General features: G+C 50.7%; 1 protein-coding gene across 6 annotated transcripts in view; it reads left to right on the top strand.

The window, feature by feature from the left end:
- NRP2 (neuropilin 2) overlaps positions 1-22,318 on the top strand; it is an 86,902-nt gene that overhangs the window by 29,687 nt on the left and 34,897 nt on the right. For all 6 annotated transcript variants that reach the window (XM_040560728.1, XM_040560726.1, XM_040560727.1 and 3 more), the window contains exons 4-11: positions 2,980-3,210; positions 3,778-3,933; positions 5,759-5,928; positions 6,981-7,136; positions 15,523-15,667; positions 15,964-16,313; positions 17,426-17,570; positions 21,290-21,406. In XM_040560728.1, coding sequence (XP_040416662.1) covers positions 2,980-3,210; positions 3,778-3,933; positions 5,759-5,928; positions 6,981-7,136; positions 15,523-15,667; positions 15,964-16,313; positions 17,426-17,570; positions 21,290-21,406 — 1,470 coding nt within the window. The remainder of the gene's footprint in view (positions 1-2,979; positions 3,211-3,777; positions 3,934-5,758; positions 5,929-6,980; positions 7,137-15,522; positions 15,668-15,963; positions 16,314-17,425; positions 17,571-21,289; positions 21,407-22,318) is intronic.

The raw sequence follows: 22,318 nt of genomic DNA, 5'->3' as shown, positions 1-22,318 counted from the left end.
CCAGCACAGAAGATGGCAAAGAGTGCCTGTGTTCAGGTAGGAAGACTCTCCTCAGCATCCCTTGCCACTGCCTCCCTGTACACACACCCCCCTCTGAGCCCAAAGACTGCACTGTGTTGTGCTTGTCCCAGGTCAGGTCCATGCCCTGCCTCAGGGCACGGAGCAGGGTGAAGTGGTCAACCCGGCAGAGGTGGCCAGGTCAGGCAGAGCGTGGCCAGCAGGAAGGGATGGGACAGCTGGCAGGAACGCTGCCTGTCAGAGTGGGAGCCAGGAAGCTGCCAAATTCATGGGAGAAGGAGATTTTGTTGCTGCTGGCAGGGAGGGAGGGAGGGGAAGCAAGGGCTGCTGTGAGAGATGGTGTTGGTTGGAGGCTGGAGATGAGCTTGTGTCCCTTGATGTAGATCCCTGCAGAGCTGCCCCCACATGTGAAGTCATGCTGGCACATCCCCAGCCACCATTCCCCTGTTGCCAGCAGCCATCCCCTCCAGAGATAACCATTCTTTCTTCCAGCCACAGCCCATGAAATCCAGCCCGGCAAGACAGGTTTCAGCACAGGGGCAGGGGTGAGCGTGTGATCAGGAGCACCGCAGCCCTCCTTGCCTGCCTGACCCCTGGCCCCAACAGGGCTCCCAGGAGAGCGGTGGCCGTGCTCGCTGCGGGGCCACCACATCCGAGCAAACCTTGCCTTTTGTTTTCAGATGCAGGCACGGGGAAGATTCAGTCTGAGCTGCCAGGGTAGCCATCAAGGGTGTCATCAGCTTTAAAGGTCATTGGATTGTTACTGTCCAGATCAGTAAAGGCAGCGTTGCAGCAGCTTCTTTCTTCCTTACAGGTGACCTACAAAAACAACACATTTCAACTGAGCATTTATTTCCACACCTTGTCTAAATTTTCCTTATCACCGTGTGAGAGAGGAGCGATCTGCATACAAACAGCTGCATACCAGTCTCCGAGTCCCCTGATGGGTATCAGTCAGCGGTCTGGGGGCTGACAAAGGAGCCGTCTGCCCTGGCTGGTTCAGGCTCCCTGCTGCTCGCTTTGTAAGTCAGCTTGGCAGAGCTGGCCTGAGCCCTCCATCGCTGGGCATCAAAGTCTCCTCTCAGGCTGGTCCGTGCTGCTGAAGCCAGCATGACTCCTGTTTATTATCCGCAACTTCCTTACGAAAAGCTGATCACTGTTTGCTGCTATCAGCCAAACTGTAGATAAAGATGCCAAATCTGATAAGAGCCCCACACGAGGAAACTTGTTATCGAACACAGTGACATAGTTATGTCTCTCTCCTGTCTCCAGAGGACAGTCCCTGACTCCAAACTCTGGGTTTACTCTTTGATTTTCTCCCCAGCTTGGAGCTTGCGTTAGTTTCTGTTTATCTATTTGTCTTGTAGCTGTTCAGAATGAAGTACACCCTTATCCCCATTCACAGCATTATGCTGTGATTTGTGTTTGGCCTTATTTTTTGCCTCTGTGTTCTACCCCACAAGTTCACACCAGAAAAGCCGGTTGCTTCATTAGGCAGTCAATTAAGAGACCCTCCTGAGCAGCTCTCCAGCTAGGCGCTGCATAATGCGGGGCCGGGATCCTGCCATTACTGCAGGCTGCTGGCCTGACTCCTGTAGGTTAATGCTGAATTGAATAACAAGTCTCCCATTAGCCCTGGGAAGGTTCGTGCTGCCTGGAAGAGCTGGAGCAGAAGGGTTTGCAGAGGAGAAGGCGGGTGTCCCAGCTAAACCGAAGCAGAAACCTTTGTTAACGTTGGGTTGCAGCCGTGGCCGCGAGCCCCTGCAACATCTCCTTTCCCCTCCAATAGCTCCAGGCTGTAGATTTCTGTTGGCCATTGTCCTGCCTCCACAGAGCAGCAGTTTCAAAGTCACCGTGGTATGAATAAGTCACAAATTCCCCTTTCCCAGCCACCCCGAGGCACCTTGGCTCTCTGAGAGGGGGCACCGAGCTGCGGCAGGGGCCAGTGCGGGGGTCAGTAATAAATAAGAGGCAACATTGTCTGCCCAACTTGCAATGCAAAGGTCTTCCTTAAGGATAGAAATAACTTGCATTTCTGGTGCGGACGGCCGAGTCTGTGAGAAAGAGGGCTCTGTTCCCCCTCTCAGCAGAGCCCCCCGCCACGGCCCCCATTATCCCCGCCTCGCCCCAGACGTATGCTGGAGCTGCCCCTCTGCCCTTGCGGAGCTGCAGGGCTCAGGGCACCGCAGGCTGACCGCGTGCCTCCCGAGGGTTTCCGAGGCTTCCAACTGACAGTGGAGACATTGGCACTCCCCAGCCCCTCTGGGTCCTTTTGCTGTCTAAATATTTGCGCTTCCTGATTTTCTCAAGAGGTAACTGAGGCATAGACGTCCCTGCCAGAGGGAGAGAGGTTGCAGGAGACCAGCCCCCAGGGAGAGCTTTCTCCAGAGAGACCTTGTTCCCATTACTCTTCTCTTGTCCTCTCCCAGGAGAGCCCCCTCCCTGGATGGGAGCTCCTCCATCTGGGCTTTGGGGTGGGGGACACAGGTCTCCCAGCACGTCACTGTTTGCAGGGGCCAGCAGGGGAAGCCCAGCCTGGCTCAGCGTGGCCTTCCAGGGCCACCACCTGGGCATGGAGGATGCAGCAGGGGTTGGTTTGCCAGATCACAGCCCTGGCTTTGAGAGACTTTGGGTGGGATCTCCCTCCTAGACCCATTTTTGGAGTAATTGGCAAGGGGATCAACAGAGGCATACGGGTTATGTTTCCAGAGCTGTCTTAGGGATTTAGACACATACTGCCCACTCCAGTGAGTGCACAGACTTTGTTTCTCCACCCACAGAAAGCTTTGAAAATCACACTCTCCGTCCTTTCAGGCAATTCACACAGCTCTGGGCCACAGAAAATGTCCAGAAGTGAATGCACAACCCATAAAAGATCAAAATGGGGGTTCCACAGCATGTCAAGCTGTCAGGATGAAGCTGCATTGTTAAGACTGTGTTGTTTTTTTCCTGCCACTACAGGTTCCGAGGACTGTTCCAGAAACTTCACTGCCTCCAATGGCACTATTGAGTCTCCAGGTTTCCCTGACAAGTATCCACACAACCTGGACTGTGTCTTCACCATCATAGCCAAGCCAAAGACAGAAATCCTCCTCCACTTTCTGCTCTTTGACCTCGAGCATGATCCGCTGCAGGCAGGCGAGGGAGACTGCAAGTACGACTGGCTGGACATCTGGGATGGCATCCCTCAAGGTAAGCCTTGGGGTGCCATGCCAGCATCTTCAGCTTCTCTTAGTGTCTCACAAAACTCCAAAACTCTGCGGTCTGTTTCTTAAGACCAAAGGTGCCTAACCTTAGACATGGCTGCAGCATTGCCCCCCACTGGGGGCACTCCTTGGTTAGCCATGGGAATGATGTGCTTGCAGAAAGCTGCATGCATTAATCCTGAAACTACTGCTCTGCTGTAACCACTGATCTGAAGAGTCCCATGGGACACTCCCAGGTGCCACTGGTCCTCGCTAAGAGAAAGGCAGGGAGTTCATGCGTGCTTATCTCCCTACGCTGTACCAACACTGTGAAATAGAGCAAATTGGAGCGTTTCCCAGCAATTGCAGAGCAATGTTTGCTGCAGTGGATATTTCCGCACAGCACGCTGCCTGGCACTGGGCCAGCGGATGTAAAAAATAGCACATCCCCAAAGCCTTTCTTTCATCCCGATCGGTCCTGCAAAGGCATCCCTGCTGAGAGATGCCAATCTGCTGCTGACCCAGGAAGCTGGTGGAAAGGTAGGCATTACCTTTTCTGCTCTTTCTTTTGCAGTTGGCCCCTTGATAGGCAGGTACTGTGGCACTAAGATGCCATCGGACATCCGCTCAACCACCGGCGTCCTCTCGCTCACCTTCCACACTGACCTAGCAGTGGCTAAAGATGGTTTCTCTGCTCAGTACTACTTGATCCAACAGGAAGTTCCTGAAAGTAAGTTGGGAATGTGGAAGTGTGTCTTGGGCAGTCGTGTTGCCTGTTTTACCCAAGTTCTTCCCTTGCAAGAGTGTGGCAGGCAGAAGCGTGTCCAAGGGCTCATTCCCCACTGGCAATAGTGACAGAGTTATGCTGTCTGCTGTTTCTCACAGAAATGAGATTTAAGGAAGAATCACACTCTCAGACCTTTCCTAAACTTTTCACTTGCTCACGAAGTCTTCTCACTACTTTGGGATAGAATCCTTTGTGTATGTGCTCAGCCCAAAGGATTTAGGGTAAGACTTCAGCTCAGCGGGTTTGGCAGAATCATTAAAACATTAGGGAAAATCTCTACAGTTTTTCCAAAATTTGCAGCCCCAAAATACAAATTGGAATTTCGTGTCTAATTAAGAAATGCCTAAAGCTCCAAGTTCAAACCAAAATTTGTTTTTAATCCCTTATTAAGGGAGATGAATTGAACTGGTGTGAGGACAAAAAGCTGTGTGTTTTGAGAATGAAGAGCATTTTGATCCTTTGTGGTAACACTTGCAGGCTAGGAAAGATTCAGTTGGTTTTCCCATCATATTTTTTCATCAGAGCTACAGTACTCAACCTCTGTTAGCAGTGAACATGTGATACAACAGAAGCCTTCAGGACACCCTTCAGTCCCAGAGAAAGAGAGGAGGTCTCTGCCCCTAGGCAGAGTCCATGACAGAGAGCAGGGTAGAAAAGGGGTTGTGCAAGGCTGGGGGCAACTGGGTTACAGCCTCTTGCTCCACAGCTGAGTTAAGGACGTCTCTGCTGAGACTCTGGGAGTTACAGACAAGCACGAGCTCTTCACCGTTACATATTTCCATACTCTGTTGATCTGTTCTTTAATCCCCTTTCTATTCTGTTCTTTAAAAAGTCTGGGAAATAAAACATTAATAAGACACAAAGCTTGAGAAATCAAGCACAAGAACTCTTAAAGGGTTAGGCCTGTTTTGATTCATGCTGGTGTAAACTGAAACTTTAATGATACCACTGAGATCTTAACTTGGTCCATCATTTCCACACGGGGTTGACTTGGCCACATTAAAAACAAACAGTTTGGTGGAGCCCCATTGGCTTACAGCAGCAGCGGGCTTTGTCCCACACAGTATTTCCTATCACTGTTTTCTTTGTTACTGTTTTTATAGGACAGCTGCCATAAAATATATGAGATGTGCAATAAGATTGGGCTAATTGTGACTTTCAAAAGCCTTAGAAGTGAGGAAACACAAATAAAAGCATGCCAGAGTCCTTCATGTCTGTGGCTGGTCAATGCGCATGAGCCTGACCTCCCACATAGCGCACGCATGCATCCACACACATCCAGGCTCTCACATGCACGCAAAACCATTAGACCTGCCTTGACATCCCTGTTGGCAGCACAGCAGTGAGCGCCCTCCTGTTGTGCCTGCCCACACTCCTTGCCTTGTCAGTGCTTAGTTTTCACCTTCAGCCTTCAAGAACTTCATGGCAAGGGGACTTGGGGCATCTTGATGGAGGTGGGGAGAGGGAAGGGACAGAACATTGTGTCAAAACTGTGCAAAGGCAGACATAATAGAGAAAAGGAGAAAGATCTGCACTGTATTAATTTTCCAAGGGCCAGGCAAACATAAAGCTGCCCTGTCTTTAATTTTGCAGTGCCATCTGTGAACATGCACAGCACACAAGATGGTACAGATCTGCTCATCTTTCCAGGCAGACAGCTTCGCTCGGGGTTAGCTGGGGAGGATAGTTCAGGGCTGCCTTCTACTTGGGAGTGAAATGCAGAGACTGTAAGCTGATCCATGTATGTGTGTGTGTGTTCCCGCTCCAGACTTCCAGTGCAACGTGCCGCTGGGGATGGAGTCTGGCAGGATCTCCAACATGCAGATCAGTGCCTCTTCCACCTACTCAGACGGGCGATGGACGCCCCAGCAGAGCCGGCTCAACAGCGATGACAATGGCTGGACCCCCAATGTAGACAGCAACAAAGAGTACCTCCAGGTTTGTGTGCTTTCCCCTCCCCTCACCTCGTCCCCCGCCAAATGGAGTGCCGTGCTGTTAAACTGACCCTTGACCATAAGACTTGTTGAATATTTTATTGCCTGTGTGGCTCATGGGGAGTGAGCAGCAGGGGAGCCGCAGTGCCTCCATGAAACGAGATGGGCTGGCTCTCCCATTAGTCTGCACAAGGGCCAGCTCGACCCACTGTCCTTCTCCCACCCCCCTCCTTCCTGCCCAAAACTTTGATGGACTTTCCAGCGTACTGACAGAAATTGAGAGACCTCGGCCACTTACAAGGGCCACTGACTGCCACTGGCCTGAGGACCAACGTCTCCAGGAGGCACGTGGAAAAACAGCTAAAATGATATTTATCTCATCAGCGATGTGAGGACTGTGAGCAGGCTGAATGTCAGGCAGGGGGTTGTCAGAGCCAAGGCTTTCCCTAGGACCTGGTTAGATCCACAGTCTCTGTCCACACGAGGTTTCTGGCTGTGTCTCATTGCCGTGAGACATTGCTTGCTGAAGGGCCCTAGGAATGGGAGGTGGTGAATGTCACTGCCTCAGGCAGACATCTCATTCTTCATCCATGGCAGTGCTACCAAGCCAGCTCTGATGACCTTTCTTAACCCACACTGTAAAAAAAAAAAAAAGCACCAAAGGGAAATCCAGGAACTGTAGAACTTGCTAATTGGGCATCATGCTTTTATTTTACATGGAAAAAGTCAGCCCTTGTCCTGTTTCAATGGACATGAGCTTCCAGGTTCTGTGCAGATCCTGTTGCTTGGTCTGACTCAGGAAGAAGGCTTTGTGATGGTGCCGTATGGACAGACATCAAGACAAGTTACGCTTGTCCCATGGTCCTACCTGCAAGCATCCTGCTGAAGTCAGCCTGGGGCTTTTGTGCCTGTTGACATCAGTTCTTACATTCCCGTGTGCCTCCCCAAATGGAGGGAGCATTTGCATGTTTTCATGGGTCAGAAAAACTAGCCAGGAGCTAACTGGGCTCTCAAGTGCTCACCACTCTGTCTCTTGTCCCTTTTTCCCCTGGAAAGGTGGACCTCCACTTCCTGACTGTGCTCACAGCCATTGCCACACAGGGTGCCATCTCCAGGGAAACCCAGAACGGGTACTATGTCCGTACCTACAAGCTGGAGGTCAGCACCAATGGTGAGGACTGGATGATGTATCGCCATGGCAAAAACCACAAGGTAAAGGCCTTTTTTGTCTCTTTTGTATGTGCTGTGGTGGGTCTTGCAGTCGATGGGAGGGAAGAGAATAATGATTTTACAGGACTGCAGGATTTAATCTGTGAGGGACCCTTTTACTGACGAGGGCTAAAAGACTGATGATGCTTTGAGCAGAAATAGTCCTTTCTCCTCTGCACAGCAATGAGGAAACACGATTCCTTGGAAAACCTGGCTGCTGTTGCATCTTTCGTGGTGGCGAGAGTATGTTCTTTGACTGCAAATGAAGGAGAAAATGCTTTCACAGCCTGTGTTTTGCCATACAAGATTCATTGAGCTTTTATGGCTGTAGCCCCGTCTGCATGCTGGGTTAACAATCACAAAACCACATGAAACTGTAGTTCAGGAGTTATTGAGGCCTGGAAATGAAAGGGCACAAATCCTAAGAGGGGATCACACCATCCCAGAGAACAAAATGAACAATAAATAACGAGGAGCAATTCAGGCTGCCAGAGCTCTGGGATCTGCACTAGCAGGCGCAGTCGGCAGTGGTGCATCGAGCCCTGGGAGCCGCTGTGTACTCTCTCCATGCTCCTGGGAGGCTAATGGGGATGGGAGCGAGGGGGGAGAGGGTGTCTGGCCCTTCCAAGCCCTGCCTGGCCAGGCGAGCCTGCGGCAGTCTGCGCAGGAGCTTTGGTGTGTGGGGAGAGCCAGCCATGGAGTTAGGGCAGCCGTGGTGCTGGGCTGCTCCTGCTGTTTCACTCGCCTTGGTTGTGTGGTTGTCCCCTGGTTAAGGGCACCTTGGAAAAGCCTTTTCCTGCTCTCCTGTGGAGCCACCAGCGCTGCTGCTGCAGCTCAGGTCCTCCCCGCTGCCGTGCCCTGATCTCTCTGTATGAAACGGGTGGCCGGGGGCCCGCCTGCCTCCCCCCGCATGCACATCCCAGCAGTTTCTGCTTCCTCAGCACTTCTGTTAAATTAACTGTCCCCTCCCTTTGCTGGCACAGGCGCTGCTGGCATGAACTGCAGTAGCCTGCCTTGTCCAGGATTCATCCAGACATTTCCTTCCCTTCCGGGCCATGCGATTTCCCCTTCCCCACAAGTGGTTCAAATTCACTCTGCATCCCAGAACGAGTCCCTGCCATGCTGAGGCCCCTAGCAAGGCTTCATACCTGCAATATTTGGAGCATTTCAGCTCTTCCTGTGCCAGGGAGGTGGTGTTAGTGCTATTTTAGAGGTAGGGAAACAGGCACACAGGAGAGCAGAGCATCCCACAGGAGAGTCAGCCCCTGGCTCAGACTGGCTGCACTGGCGCTTGCTGCCGGATAAATTGCATCCATCGGGTCATGACACACCAGCTCCCCCGGGACAAGCCCCAGGGCTGCGGCTCATGGCAGAGCTCCTGCCATGCTGTACGGTGGAGCCACGCTCTCGTGCGGAGGCTCCATGGTCTCCCCGAGGCCGCTGGCTGCAGCAGGCCTTCCTGTGAGCCAGGGCCATCTCTCCTTGCCCTGGGCAGACCGCAGACACCAGCGAGTGTGAGGTCTCAGTGCGGCCGTTGCTGCCAGCCGAGGCAGACAGGAGACTGGCAACGCACCAGCTAGCAAGATGAGCTAAACAGTTCAGCCAGGCTGGCGTTTCCAATAGCCACGTGCAAGAAATTCGCCTTTGGGAGTCTAACTGAGGGAGTCTAACTCTGTCCTACAGAGTGATTTTGGTCACTTGTGCCAGTAGACTTCCCATCCTCGTGATCCCAGGCCCTTGGTCCTCAGCTGGGGTGGAGCAGGATGGCACACAGCTGGTTTCAGCACTGCCAGAGCAGTGTACATCGGTCCGCAGAGAGCAGGGCCCTACAGCCTGGCTGGTGCCGACCCAGAGTAGTCCCACAGCCACGTGCATCGCCACCATGCCTGGGTTTGGCCCTTGAGCCCTATCAGCTCTTTCCTGTCCTGCTTTCTCTCTTCACAGAAAGAAGAAAAAAAAAGCGGGGCCGGGGGGGCGGAAAATCAAACCTCTCTTTTTTCACTCCTTTATTCCAGTCTCGCCTCTTTCCCACATTCTGGCCTCAATTTAGCAGGCACCTCCCCAGGCTGGAACACAAGTAATTGCTTTTTGGTGGTGTGCCTACCCCTCAGTCAGGGACTGCGCTCCCTCCCCGCTGAACGACCAGCCTCAGGCAGCCCAGGCACTGTGCCGTGGGGCCAGGGGAAAGCCCCTCGTTCACAGGCCTGGCCGGGGGGGCTCCGGCCCCCGTTAATCTCAGCCGTTCCTGTGCGAGGGAAGCTCCCAGCGTCTGCATTGAGCTTGCAGGTACCGCCCTGCGTCAGTGCAGTGCTCTGCACACTGCGGGCTGCAATGGTGGAGTGAGCCATGCCAAGGAGATTTGTCAAGTCTGCCGCAGCTTGATTTGGTGCCACAAGGAGCGGGGAGGGGAGGGGTGGGGTAGGCAGACAGGGACTCCAGTCCTCTGTACATGCATATACACACACACACACATATATATACACACACATATATAGATAAGTGTATATATATATATATGCAGATGCACGCACACACGTATGGGGTGTATCAAACACTGCTCTCAATTCCTGTCGCCTGTGTGGGCCAAAAGCAAAGCTTTGCTGTGCTGCGGGCATGTCAGCTAACATTTACATCTTCATCAGGGAACTAAAGCAAGAGAAAACCGGTGAGTGCAGGAGGGGTGGGCTGAGGACGACACAGAGGATGGGGAGCTCTGACCTCCCCTCCTTCTTCCCCCGCTTCCCCTCCCGGCAGTGTCTGGGAGGAGTGGGGCCAGGCTGTTTCCCTGTGAAACGTGATGGCTCACCTTTGAATCTGCAGCTGCTGGCACTCGTGGCGAGGGAAATGGGAAAGGCAGGATGGAGCGGCGGAAAACAAGATTAATACGCACTCACGGCAGACGGGGCTGGCGGGACTGTTTCCTTGCCGAGCGCTGCCACGCTCTGGGCTGGGGAGGCAGCGGAGCTGCAGCCAGCAGGAGAGGCATGCCGAGCTCACACTGAGCGCACGCCTTCCCTGGTCCCCCGCACCTCTGCTGGACTTCCCCGCTAGCCCAGCAGTCCACTCCCTGCAAAGCCCAGACAGCACTGCTGTCCCGCTGTCTGTGGGTGGTGCCCAGTCCTTGCCGGGACGTGGGACCAAAGGTGCGGAGCTGTCTTCCCATGTGTCCCTTGAGAGAGGAGATAGGCAGGAGAGCAGCCACCACCACGTATTGCCACCACACTTGCCCCTTACTGCCCACCAGAGCATCCCGTCGGGACAGGTCTAAACACATCCGACCCCAGAAAAGCCACACTGGCTCTTTCCTCCTTGCTGCATCCTGCAGTGAGCTGCATAGCCAGAAGCCCTAGTCCTCTTCGTGCCACCAACAGCGATGGTCCTGCTCTCATCTCCTTTCGGTGGTGTCTGCGCTTGCAGATGTGGCAGACGGACAAAGCCTCCTGCAAACGTGCCCAAGCTTGCAGGGGCCTGGGCCATTGTCCCTGTGTGCAGGCAGCGGTGTCAGCATGGGTCCCACTGTGTCACCTGGGGCTCAATGGCCCCCAGAGGTTATCTTCCAGGCACTGACCCTGCAGTTTGTGCTGAGATCTTATCTGGCTCTTGAACCCTAGGAAGGAAAAGAGCACCTGGCAGGATTTGGCCTTTTGTTTCTGGCCATTTTCTTCAGGCAGATTCAACGGTGAGGACTTTATTGGAAAACAAAGTGCTCATCCGTTCTGATCCACTTCCTTCTTTGCAGGGTCTCGGGTTCCTGCTCCCGTGTGGTCTGAGCTGCTCCACGTTTGTAATTGCGGAGTTCGTATTGCAGGGATCGTGTAGTGGGAGGGACGGGACGAGCGCTCTCGCTGCCTCTGTTTCTGGTGTAAAATGGGAAGAGTGCACCTGAAACTTTTGCTTTGAGAATCTAAGTCAATGGAGGAGAAATGGCAGAAAGATCCAGCTGATGCACATTTTCAATTTCTGATTCATTTTGGTAACTTTGTGCTTTTTATCAGCTAACCTTCCTGGGTAGTGTTTCAGGTGGATGCGAGGAGGCAGGTCGAGTTGCTGCAAAGAGCTGCAGCAATATCTCAGCTGTGCATGGAGCTGGGGACATCAAAGGTGTTCGGTGCTGGCAGAGGATGTTGAGGATGACTCTTTGGAGACCTTCATGCTTTCCCTTAGGAGCAGTCCTCTGTCTTTTTCGTTCTTAATGAGGTCTCCTGTGTTTATTCACCTAGGGAGAGTGAGAAAAGCTTTCACTCCTGTGGCTTGTTTATCTGGAAAACTCAGGAAAAGGCTCCTGTGATCGGCCAGAAGGCCACGAGTGCTTCTGCACAGAGACATCACGGTGCAGAGTTTGCCCAGAAGCATCCCCTGGTCCCAGCCTGCTTCTGTTGCTTTCGCGGGCAGGACAAAGACATCAGGCTTAGGGAAAGGCAGCCCCGTGCGTTTACCCTTGGTGCAGTACCAGGGGAGAATTACAGCCCCGGCTCTTCCAGCATGGCTGCAGCTTTGTATTTCTGAGCCTGATATCTCCTTTGCAGGCTAGCAGAGTGCTGCTCATCGTGTCCCTGGTGGCTCCTGGATCTGAGTGGAGTCTCTCAGAGGCACCGTGCTGGCAAGCCCACCCCCGCACACTGTGCCTTGCCCTGGCCGCTGTGCTTCACTGCTTATTGCCAAGTATCATTTTTCTTTTACCTCCTTGTTCCTGGATTTAATAAATCCCGGACTATCCACCCTCCACTTGAGCCAGAATCCTCCCACCATCAAACATGCCCCATTTTGTGCCTTCCCTATCTGAAGAAAAATAATCTTCCCTACTTTTCTCCTTCATGCTTCTCTGTCTAAATCCTGAAGCCCTAATCCTGTTAGCATGCTCTGTTCCAGGGCTCTGTCTCCACGGGAGTAACATAATCCTGCCATAAATCTAGTGGGTCCAGAGAGACACATACATACGGATGAAGGCAGAGCTGCTGCCATCCTTGGCCTTCTCCTCTGCCTCCCCAAGCCACTTTCTTTAGCTCCACAAGAAATTGTGCAGTGGCCAAGCAGCACTACAAATGCAGTGGGAGAGAGGCTGCCTGCTGTCCCCTCCCTGATGCACTGCCTCTTTGACTTCATGGCTCTTTTTGTCTCCCACCCTGCTCCGCAGCTGGCACAGCTCCGTACCCGCTGGCACTAATGCAGCTTCAGCAGTACCCCTGTCACCTCAGGTCAGTTGCAAAGTATCAGAAACACGACTTGTGAGTGCTGGCGGGGAGCGTGCGTGCGTGCATGGATAACCTGCCCAACCCTCCCCTTGCCTGGGCGTCTTCTGCTGCCACTTGCTTTCTGCAGCAAATTAATTAAGCTGCATTGATTATCAATTTAATTGTACGTGTAGGCCTGCCGACTGGACTAGAAGGGAAGTAAACATAAAGTATGTGGGGATGGGACTGGTGGCTTTTTGATGTGGCGGTGAAAATGAGTTCCCTTGGCTGCTTCTTGGAAGGTGCTTTTAATTTGTTAGTGGTTTTCCCATCCGTCTTCTGGCTCCGTCACCCGTCAGTGAGTGCGTGTGCATGCGCGTGCGTGCTCACTGTTGAGTGTGTGTATACATATATCCCTAGATTGCAGCCAGATTTTTTTTCTGCTGGTGTAAATTAGTGTGACTTCTTCAACTTCGATGGTGGTATGTTGATTTACACCACCCGAAGACTTGGCTCAAAATATGTGCTGAGTGGGAAGGAAAGCAGATAGGATGGGAAGAATAGCAATGTTCTATTTTGGTAAGGGGGAAGAAATCTTTGCTTTCTTGGCGCTCCCGATTTCACACATTTTCCTGCTAGTTCTTCCCATGCCGTGAGTGCTAATTTGAGGCAGGATGAAGAGCCTGTTCAAGTCAACGGGGCTCTCTGCAGTGCTCTTGGGCTCTGGGAGCGGCATTTGTGATATGGTCAAACCATGGGCTGAGGACAAGGCTCTGGTCAGCAGCGTGCGGAGCTGCGTGCTCATGGTGCCTTCTGCCTGGGGAAAGAGGTTTAAAGACCAGGTGTGCAGGAGGACCTTGCTTTTCTAAGTGCTGAGCACCTGCCCTCTGGAAACTGGGATCCTTTCTGTTGTGCTGAACTGGTTGGAAGCAGTGACTTGCTGTGACCAGCTGGGGCTTTTCAGAAACAAGGTATGTCAGGACAGATGCTGCCAAGGCAGATGATACCGGAGCTGGGAGTCAGGTGGCACTTCTGCCCTCGGAAATTGGGAGTCTGCAGCCGTAAGGCCCCAGTTGGGATTTGTGTCGCTTGTGGAATGCGAGCCAGTCAGAGGAAATTACTGGGCCCCAAATCCAAAGCAGAACTGAGGTTGCTCTTCTTGGAAGCAGGTGGTTGGGACTGAGGTCACATAAGAGATGCTTTCAGCAACGCATGTGGTAGTGATAAAATTTTTGGGCTCAGTCCTGCTTCTGCTTTCTGTCAAGCTTGACTTTGCAGAAGTCAGCAACAAATTACATTGGTGTAAATTTGGATTCTGGCCCCTGATGCTCGTATGTGCGAACTGAGCTAAAAAAGAACAAAGCTGCAAATATGTTAAACCAAAAAGAGCAGCAAACCTCATCAGTGACTGTTAAACATGCTGGTCCATATGCAACCTTTGGCTCGTGGAGTCTTCAGACTGCTGCCTGCGGGAAGCAGGGGGAGGTTGCCAGGAGCAGGCTCCCTCCAGGCTGCTGCACCCGGGGGTCTGCTGGGGGCACCGACAGGAGCTGCTCTGAGACAGGGGCACCTTTGGGCTGACCTGAGGTGCCCCTCTCCGTGCTAAAATTGTGGCACAGGCTCAGACAAACATTTCCCGTCCTCCGGTGTTAGGTTCAGAGGTAAGGTGTTGTGTGTCAGCTTGTGTGTCAACACAAAGCTGGAGGCTGTGCTGTGGTGTGGAAATGTGTCCTTTCAGCCTGGGTGTGTGTGTGTGTGTTCCTACACGTGTACAAGGCACGCACACACACGCCTAAGGAGCATTTCACAGTAACCACTTCTCTTACAGCCCTTCTACTGGAAGGAAGGGTATTTGGTGTCTACTGAGCAAGGAAAGGGATGGGAAGTGGGGTCAGACAGGATAAAATAGGATATTAAAAACACATAAACCATGCTGTGTTGCTAAACAGTAGCAGCATGATGCATATTCTCCAGATTAGCATTTCTGCTCAAGTTCACATTGGCTCCAAATCCTAATTACCGGCCAGATTTGCAAGCGAAGCCCTCTGCGGGCAGCTCCCCGGCCCTGACAGGAACACCGCTGTCCCGGGGCAGGACCATGCTGTGCAGCGGCAGCCCCGTGCAGCCTGTGGGGCTGAGAGCACCACATCCTTCTCTGCAGACACCCCAGTGTGCTGGATCCTTGGAGGAGAGCAGCAACATGTGCTGCCTGCAGACCTGGACCAGTGGGAGACCTATAAAATGCTTCTTAACTCCTCCTCAAGGCGAGAGGCCAGCATGCAGCCTCACCCCTTGTTCTGTCCCGACTCACAGGGATCTGTGGCTGGATTGTTTGACTCCTGCCTCTGACAGGAGATCAGTGCCAGAGATTGCACTCTCTTGCTTTGCTCTGCAATAAACTTAGCGGAAGCTCCTGTGCTTAGCACGGCATATGCAGGGTAGGAGACTGCAGAAGAGCCCAGCCAACATCTCAGTGCGTCTGGTGCTCCTGGCTGAAATCAGAGGATGCTCTAGCCCTGTCCTGAAAGCCTGTGTGTTTTGAGGGAAAGAGAGGAATGCGTGCAGCTTCAGTCTGGGAGCGTTAGTGCTTTATGCTGAGGGCAGAAAAAGGGTTGGAAATTACCCTCAGATTGGGTATCGCCTCTTTTCCCCTTTTTGTTCCCCCTCGTGGCACCACAGCCTGAAACAGAAGCACAGCTACCCAGTTCTTGTCCGGCCTATTAGAATAATGGGAGGGAGGGGTGGATCTAACATCCATCTGGTGGTTATTGATTATGGCCATCTGGTAAGACAGCAGCCTTTTCATATCATGTCAGATTATAAACTCTCCCAAAAAGCTGTCTCTGTGTGATGGGCTGCTTGTGCACTGGCGAGCAGGAGAGGGGCTGGGATGTAGCTCAGCGCCTGGGGCAGAGGCAGAACCCTCCCTGCTCCTGCGCCACTCGCGCACAGTGCTCCCCATGGAGCTCAGTGTGACAACATGTTGGTATGGGCGAGTCCCTCAGCCCATGTGCAGACCTGCCAGCAGCTCAGCTTGTGCTGTCTGCCCTGGGGCTTGCCCTGGCCGGGGGCTGGCCCTGCCCAGAAAGCCTCTCCCCATTTTTCCCTGCTGAGGTTGTTTCAGCTGCTGAGCTGGTTATTTGCTTTGACTGCTGAACTGGTTATTTCTTTCCTCCAGGGGAGGGCATAATTGTATTCTTGTCCCCGCTCCCTTGCAGACATTTCAGGCCAACGAGGATGCCACGGAGGTGGTTCTCAACAAGATCCACAGCCCAGTGCTCACGCGTTTTGTGCGCATCCGTCCCCAGAGCTGGCACAACGGCATTGCCCTGAGGCTGGAGCTGTACGGCTGCCGCATCACCGGTGAGGATCCCCCTTTTCCCCTCAGCCATCCTCTCCATCCTTCCAGCAGCCTGTCCCGGGGTGTTCCTGACCCTCAGAGAGGCTGTCACGGCTGCTTGGGGCAGCAGCAGTGTCACTGCAAGTAGCACGGAGGCACCCATCCCTCTGGTTGTGCTCAGGGGAACCAGGACCCAGCCCCTGGAGGTGAGGGTAAAATGCCTGGTGCTGGCTTAGTGCCCAGAGCTTAAAGCTGCAGGGAAAACCACACGTATTCCCCTCCTCTGCCCCAGCTGCTCATGCCCTCTCCTTCCCTGCAGATTCGCCCTGCTCCAACCTGCTGGGGATGCTCTCCGGCCTCATCCCTGACTCACAGATCTCGGCCTCCTCCATCAGAGGCTATGACTGGTCTCCCAGCATGGCCCGCCTGGTGAGCAGCCGCTCAGGCTGGTTTCCACGTGTCCCCCAAGCCCAGCCAGGGGAGGAGTGGCTGCAGGTGGACCTGGGTGTCCCAAAGAATGTCAAGGGCGTCATTATCCAGGGGGCTCGCGGCGGGGACAGCGTGACCACCACCGAGTCCCGCTCCTTTGTGAAGAAGTTTAAGGTAGCCTACAGCATGAACGGAAAGGACTGGGACTTCATCCAGGACCCCAAAACAATGCAAGCCAAGGTAGGCACTGCTTGGAGCAGCTGCAAAATGAGATATGTTTCTGACTATCTTTAGTCTGATGGTGTCTTGGGAAATTAGCTTCCACTCCCTGCACAGTGATCGTGGGAGTTGGGGTTGTCACCATGAAACCTCAGGTTGCATCTCCTGGTCCTGCTCCTAAGCTGAACTAGAGCATGTAGGTTCCACCTTGCCCCAGGGATGGCAATTCCCTTTCACTTCTTGCTGCAGACGAGGCATGGGGGTGTGGACATTACCTTCTGCTCTTTCCACCTCCTGCAGGTCAGAGCCCACAAGATGGTGTGTCAAATTTTGTTTGCCACAAACTAATGGCATATTTTAAGGGAAAAGGTGTTACTGTTTTTTGTTGCATCTCTGGAATGGGAGGATGAATCACAATTTCTCCTTGGGAAATTTGCTATATATGAAGTCCCTTTTACCACACCAGCGTGACCCTGAAATTTCCTATATTTCTTCCAGATTATGGGCAACTCCAACAATATGTCTGCTTAGTACTGTGGGGGTGGCAGAGGGCTTGAGGAATAAATGAATTCTCTGCTACTGCCTGCTTTGTTTTTATGCAAACTCATCTGCTTCTGAAAATTTGGGTATGTTTTAATTTTTCCTGATCCTAAAAATGAGTCTTAGAAGGCCTGATGCTATCTATAGCCCTGTGTTTATTCGCTACAGACTTCAGTTCATGCACACAAGCTGAAAAGTGGCAGTACTTAGACTGTGAGGAAAACTGAGTGTTTGCACTAGCCTAGAACATGCAGTAGCTTCTTTATTTGCCAAAGGACAAATCTGATTTTATTTATACATGAAGTTAGTGGATGTTCCACAAGCTTTCCCAATGTGGCTTGGATCAGAATCTGACCCCTGGATATAAAGCAGAGGCCAAGAGAGATTGTGCAAGTTTCTTAGAAACAGTCTCTCTGGTCCCCTTGAACCAAGGAGGATCAGCCCACTTGCTGTTCAGCTGGACTCAATGGCCTGGAGTCAGACAGCTAAACTATTTCAAACTGCGTTTGCATCCTGCCAGACCCAAACTATCAAGGCTGGTGAAGAGCAAGTGGGACGCATGCATCACGTGCTTTTTCTCGCTCTCTCTGCAGCTTTTTGAAGGCAACATCCACTACGATATCCCTGAAGTCCGGAGATTTGACCCCGTTCCTGCCCAGTATGTCCGAGTGCACCCGGAGAGGTGGTCCCCAGCAGGAATAGGAATGCGCCTGGAGGTGCTGGGATGCGACTGGACAGGTAGGACACCTGCTCCTCTGCCCACCGGCTGCATTGGGGCAGCATCAGGGGCTACACCAGCAAGGCATGAGAGTAAGGTTATTTCTCTCCCAGCTGTCCCACCTTGGGGCCATGCTGTGGCAGGGAGACTCCTGCCATGACCGCAGGACCTGCAGAGTGGCCTGAGCCCATCTTTTTTCCTCCATCTTAAAAGCAACTCAGGTCTGGGGCTGGCCTTGACTCCAGACATAGTGCAATGTTTGGATCCAAAGGGCCATGAGTGGGATTTGCCCTCACCTCCCTTCTACCCCTTTAAGATCTTTTATCTGGATGTTCTGCAGGCTTTCCCACTCTCAATGTTAGTTAGGTAATGTTTGGGCTTTTCAACCCAAATGAATAAGACGAAGTAGGAAGACAAGCAGAGAGACAGAAGGGGTTCAGTGACTACTACAGGTATCTCAAGCTGCCACAGCAAGGCTTCGCCATGAAAACAACTCTAATTGAACCCCATGTGGAAATCCTATTGCAAGCAAGGATGGGGCTTTAACTCTACAACATTCCTAAGAAGAAGGATATTTGTTCACTTTTGCCCACCTGTTTTTCACAAGTGAAACATCTTGCAGATGCCATTATTTTTAAAGCAGAGGTGAAAACTGTCTAACACTCACTGGGATAAATAGAGGCTGTGCTTCTGACCCTTCTGAGGCTCAGTGGTGATTGATTGCTCCATAGTTTCATCCCCGAAAGCCAAAAATGCACCCAACAGTTCATTGTGTCTGATGCTTTTCAGTGCCAGGGGCTTGTGGTCCTTTCTTTTTCTTTTTTTAAGTCTTTTAATAATCTGCTTAAATCTAAATCTGGTGTCCAGATGTCAGCGATAAAAAGGTATGATTTCCATTTTATAAACACATCTGTAGAAGGCATTTTCTTATAAGAATTCCTGTTCTCAGAAGCTTAAAATACACAGAGCTGTTTTTCCAGCCTGTTGTGTAGTCTTTACTACCCTTTCCTCCTGTGAGGTTCTGTGAGATGCATTACAAACATTAACAGCAAATCACAGAACACACGTACACACAATTAATAATGATAATTTGTCACCTTTGAAATCAATGGCAAATCTACCCCTGGACGGGGAAACCATTATAGGCAATCTAAACTTTAAATCAAGATAAAATCTTGTTTTAAACCTTACAGTATCATCTTTGGGAAGGCAAGCACCGTGGTTTCCATGCAAGCAACAGGAGCTGAGCTTCTGCACAGAAGTGCTCAGGCAACCCCCTCACTGCTGCTTCCTGCAGCTCCCAGGCATCTCCAGCTGCCAGATCTCCCTGGCCCATTGCTGACCAGCACATCAGAGCACTGCAGCCATGCTGCAAAGGGAGGCAGTTGCACAAGCCCTCTGACCATGTCCATGTCAGCCCCTCTTGAGCACTCCCCCAGATTTAAAAAAAAAAAAAAAAAAAGAGGAATTTGGCTTCAATTTTCTGTCTTATTTTTAGTCCAAATTTTCTTTTATGGCTATGTCCACGTTCAGTTTCAATATCAGCAGCAACAGACGATGTTTTTTCCAGGCAGGGTGCTTTATGGTCATTTCCCAGTGTGGCTCTCTAATCATTTGCACGTTGTAATGTTTAAAACTCAACTGCCAAGTCATAAATATTCTTAGCTTTATTGATCTACAGGCATTCAGCTTTGTAATCAGAGCAGGGCTTGTAATCTCGTGGATTCACCATGTTATAAAGAGCATTTAGATCCCCGATGAAACCTGGGGAGCAGAGATAGCCATGGTTTTATCTGCATGCTAAATGCAGGCTGGCTGCATGCAGCAGCCCCTGACACAGCCAAGATATACAGCCTTCCTTTGCTGGGAGGACCCAGGCACATTGCACAACTGGCTGTGAAGACTCAGGCAATTGTACTTGCTTGGAAACAAGATTAAGAGATGGATTAAAACAAGCTGATTTAAAATATTTTCAAGTGAGGGACAAAGCCAATGTGTACCCTGCCCAGCTGTTTTTGTTTCCTATCAGCAACAAGCATCTTAATTACTGAGTCAACCAGGTAACTTGGCAGCAACTGGGCTCACAAACTAGTTGGCTAGTAGCTCAAACATTGTGAAGCAATTGGCTTCTTTCAAAGACCTGCCAAATTTTTTCCTCTGAAGAGTGGAGATTGATGAATGTTCACTTGCAGCTGGCTTTCTCTCCTTTGAAGTTCCAAACATCTGGTTTCAATTGTTCAGTGACTTTGCATTTTGATCACCAGTTGCATAGACGCTTGCTGGGCCAGGGAAAGAGAAAGCAAGCAAGAGAGACCTCTGTTTTTCACTTTCCATTTCACACATCACGTTGTCCTCCCTGCTATTTTCATTATCTCGTGTAACCATCTTGTTGCAGCTCTGCCATGGTAACTGATTTTTCAAGATATATTTCTGCTGCTTGTCCAGGGCAATACAACACTGCTGATTTACATCCTCTCAGCATCTGTGTCCCGTATGGGACTTGGCTTTCAAGGTCCTTCCACATTGTCACATTTCGGCTATAAATCTCAATATACAAGAGCCACAACCTAAAAAATGTACTGGCTTTAAATAACATGCAGCTTTTGATATGTTGCCTTCACCTGCTTCTTCCCTACCCCCTTCTTTTTTATGACATTTTTCTGTGCCTGGCTGCTTGCAATTTGCTTCTTGGTTGTGTTTGGAGTTTTATGGGGCTGTAACAAATTTGAACTTACAAATTAAAAGACTTCGAGGTTATTTGGCATTTTACTCTGAACAAAAGACAGCCATTGGAAAAAAAAAAGTGGAAAAAAAAAGAGTTTATGTGCAACATGTTTAATAACAGGAAAATAAAAGGGGAGAAAGGAGCCTATGGAAAATATTCAGCGTATTTAGCCATTTCCTCCTGCTTCTGGCTTTATTAAATGATATCCTGAAGGGTGCCGACAAAGAAACACAATCACACATAACTGAGCAAAGCAGCCTCTTTTTCAAAGTGGAAAGAATAAAGCCTGCTGTACTCCAGTTAGCGCACCCGTAAAAGGAAAGACTGCTGGAACCTAATGTCGTTTACTGTTGATCTTAATATCCTTCTCTTTCTTGCTTAAATTTCCCCTGACACCTACTTTGAGGTTGTTTCACACGGGCCATGTCGGAGAGAGGGAAATTGGACAGAGACGCTTTAAAAGCGTAGTCAGAAGCCCGGAGTGTGAAACCAGATGCTTTATGCAGTGAGCCAGAGCGCGCTAGGGGATTCTCTGGGTCCATTTGTGGTTACGTCATTTGTGGGTTTGAGTGACTTGTTTTATAAATTGGCACAATTGGTGGGAATGTTGTGTGTGTTTTTTTCATGTGTCATATGCCTTTATGAAAGGAAAAGATGTTCTGCCTGTGATCTCTGTTATCCAATAATGACAGCCAAAAGGATTGCCAACACCCATGTAGATTAAAAAATTTAGAAAAAAAAAGTAGCATGTATGTCTAGAGGAGAGCCTTGTCCAATGGGGACTCTAAATCAAAGGAACTCCCATATGGAAACAGCCAGTTCACACCAAGTTCAAACCATGCTAGCATTTGTAGCATGCGAAAATTTCATGGTATTCTTGTCCTATCTCTTCCTGCCATTATAAGAACATGAGAAAAAAAAATGCTTTGTTTCCTCCTATCTGTTTTTGTTTGTTTGTTTGTTTGTTTTGTTTAGGGTCTATTCCAAACAGCATCTCTACTCCATTTTTTTCAGACGTGAAGCCCACTGCAGAGACACTAGTGCCCACTTTGAAGAGTGAAGAGACCACCACCCCATACCCAACTGATGAGGAGGCAACTGAGTGTGGTGATAGCTGTGGAGAAGAGGAGGGTATGTATCAGAGCAGCACATCTTTATATCAATAAATGATGGGTTAAGAGCTAAGCAAACACTGTTATCTTCCCATTTGCTCCTATACATGGGGCCGATTCCTGGAAAGCTTTGAGTAATGTTATTAGGAATAGGTTGAGATCAAAAAAAAAAAAAAAAAAAAAAAAAAAAAACAGCCAAAATCTGATAAGTTATATCAAGGAAGGATGCAAGAGCAAGAGAGATAGCAGCTAATTCAGTCCCTAGGGTATGAGATTTGAAGAGCTGCTGTCCCAGCTTCCTTACGTGACCCAAAGCAGCTCACTTAGAGCCCTGTTTAGAGCCACCTCTATACTAGATCCCTTTGGTTGCATGTCATAAATTCAGAAAGTGATTCAGGGGAGAGGTTCAGACTGCCTATTATGCAGGGCTCCTTTTACAGAGGTCACAATTGTGGTAGTAAATCACACCACACAGAGAAGGCAGGTGTCCTGAAGACAACCTGTCTTATGAGGATCACCTTGCCTAATGCCAGCTGCTTAAAAATTAGGAGGACAGCCTGAGTTCCTTGTGCAGGCAGCAGAGAGAGGGAAGTACAAACTGCGAGCAGGAGTTTGCCCCTCCCAGTCTTAGATGGCTGTCAGATAGTTCGGTATCTGTGGCACTTGCCTGCCTCTTCTGACCGTAGAAGAGGCTGAATGTTAGTTTAGACCGCATGCTATGCTTCTAAAGAGCTGATACAGCAGGGACACTAATCTTCTGTGCCTCAGATACCTTCCTGTAAAAACAGACATCGTATTCTTCTGCTCCTTGCAAGGGCAGTGTGACCATCTAAGCTGGGAAACGTTCAGATTAAGAGGAGAGGGCATGGGAGAGCTGTGCAGGGTTAGATGTACAGTGCAGTGCAAAGGAGATGCACATCCCTGGGCACAA

This window comes from Cygnus olor, chromosome 6 (assembly GCF_009769625.2).
Source record: "Cygnus olor isolate bCygOlo1 chromosome 6, bCygOlo1.pri.v2, whole genome shotgun sequence".
Taxonomy (NCBI): Eukaryota; Metazoa; Chordata; class Aves; order Anseriformes; family Anatidae; genus Cygnus; species Cygnus olor.
Note: the sequence above shows the minus strand (reverse complement) of the source record. Positions and strands in the feature narration are given on the sequence as shown.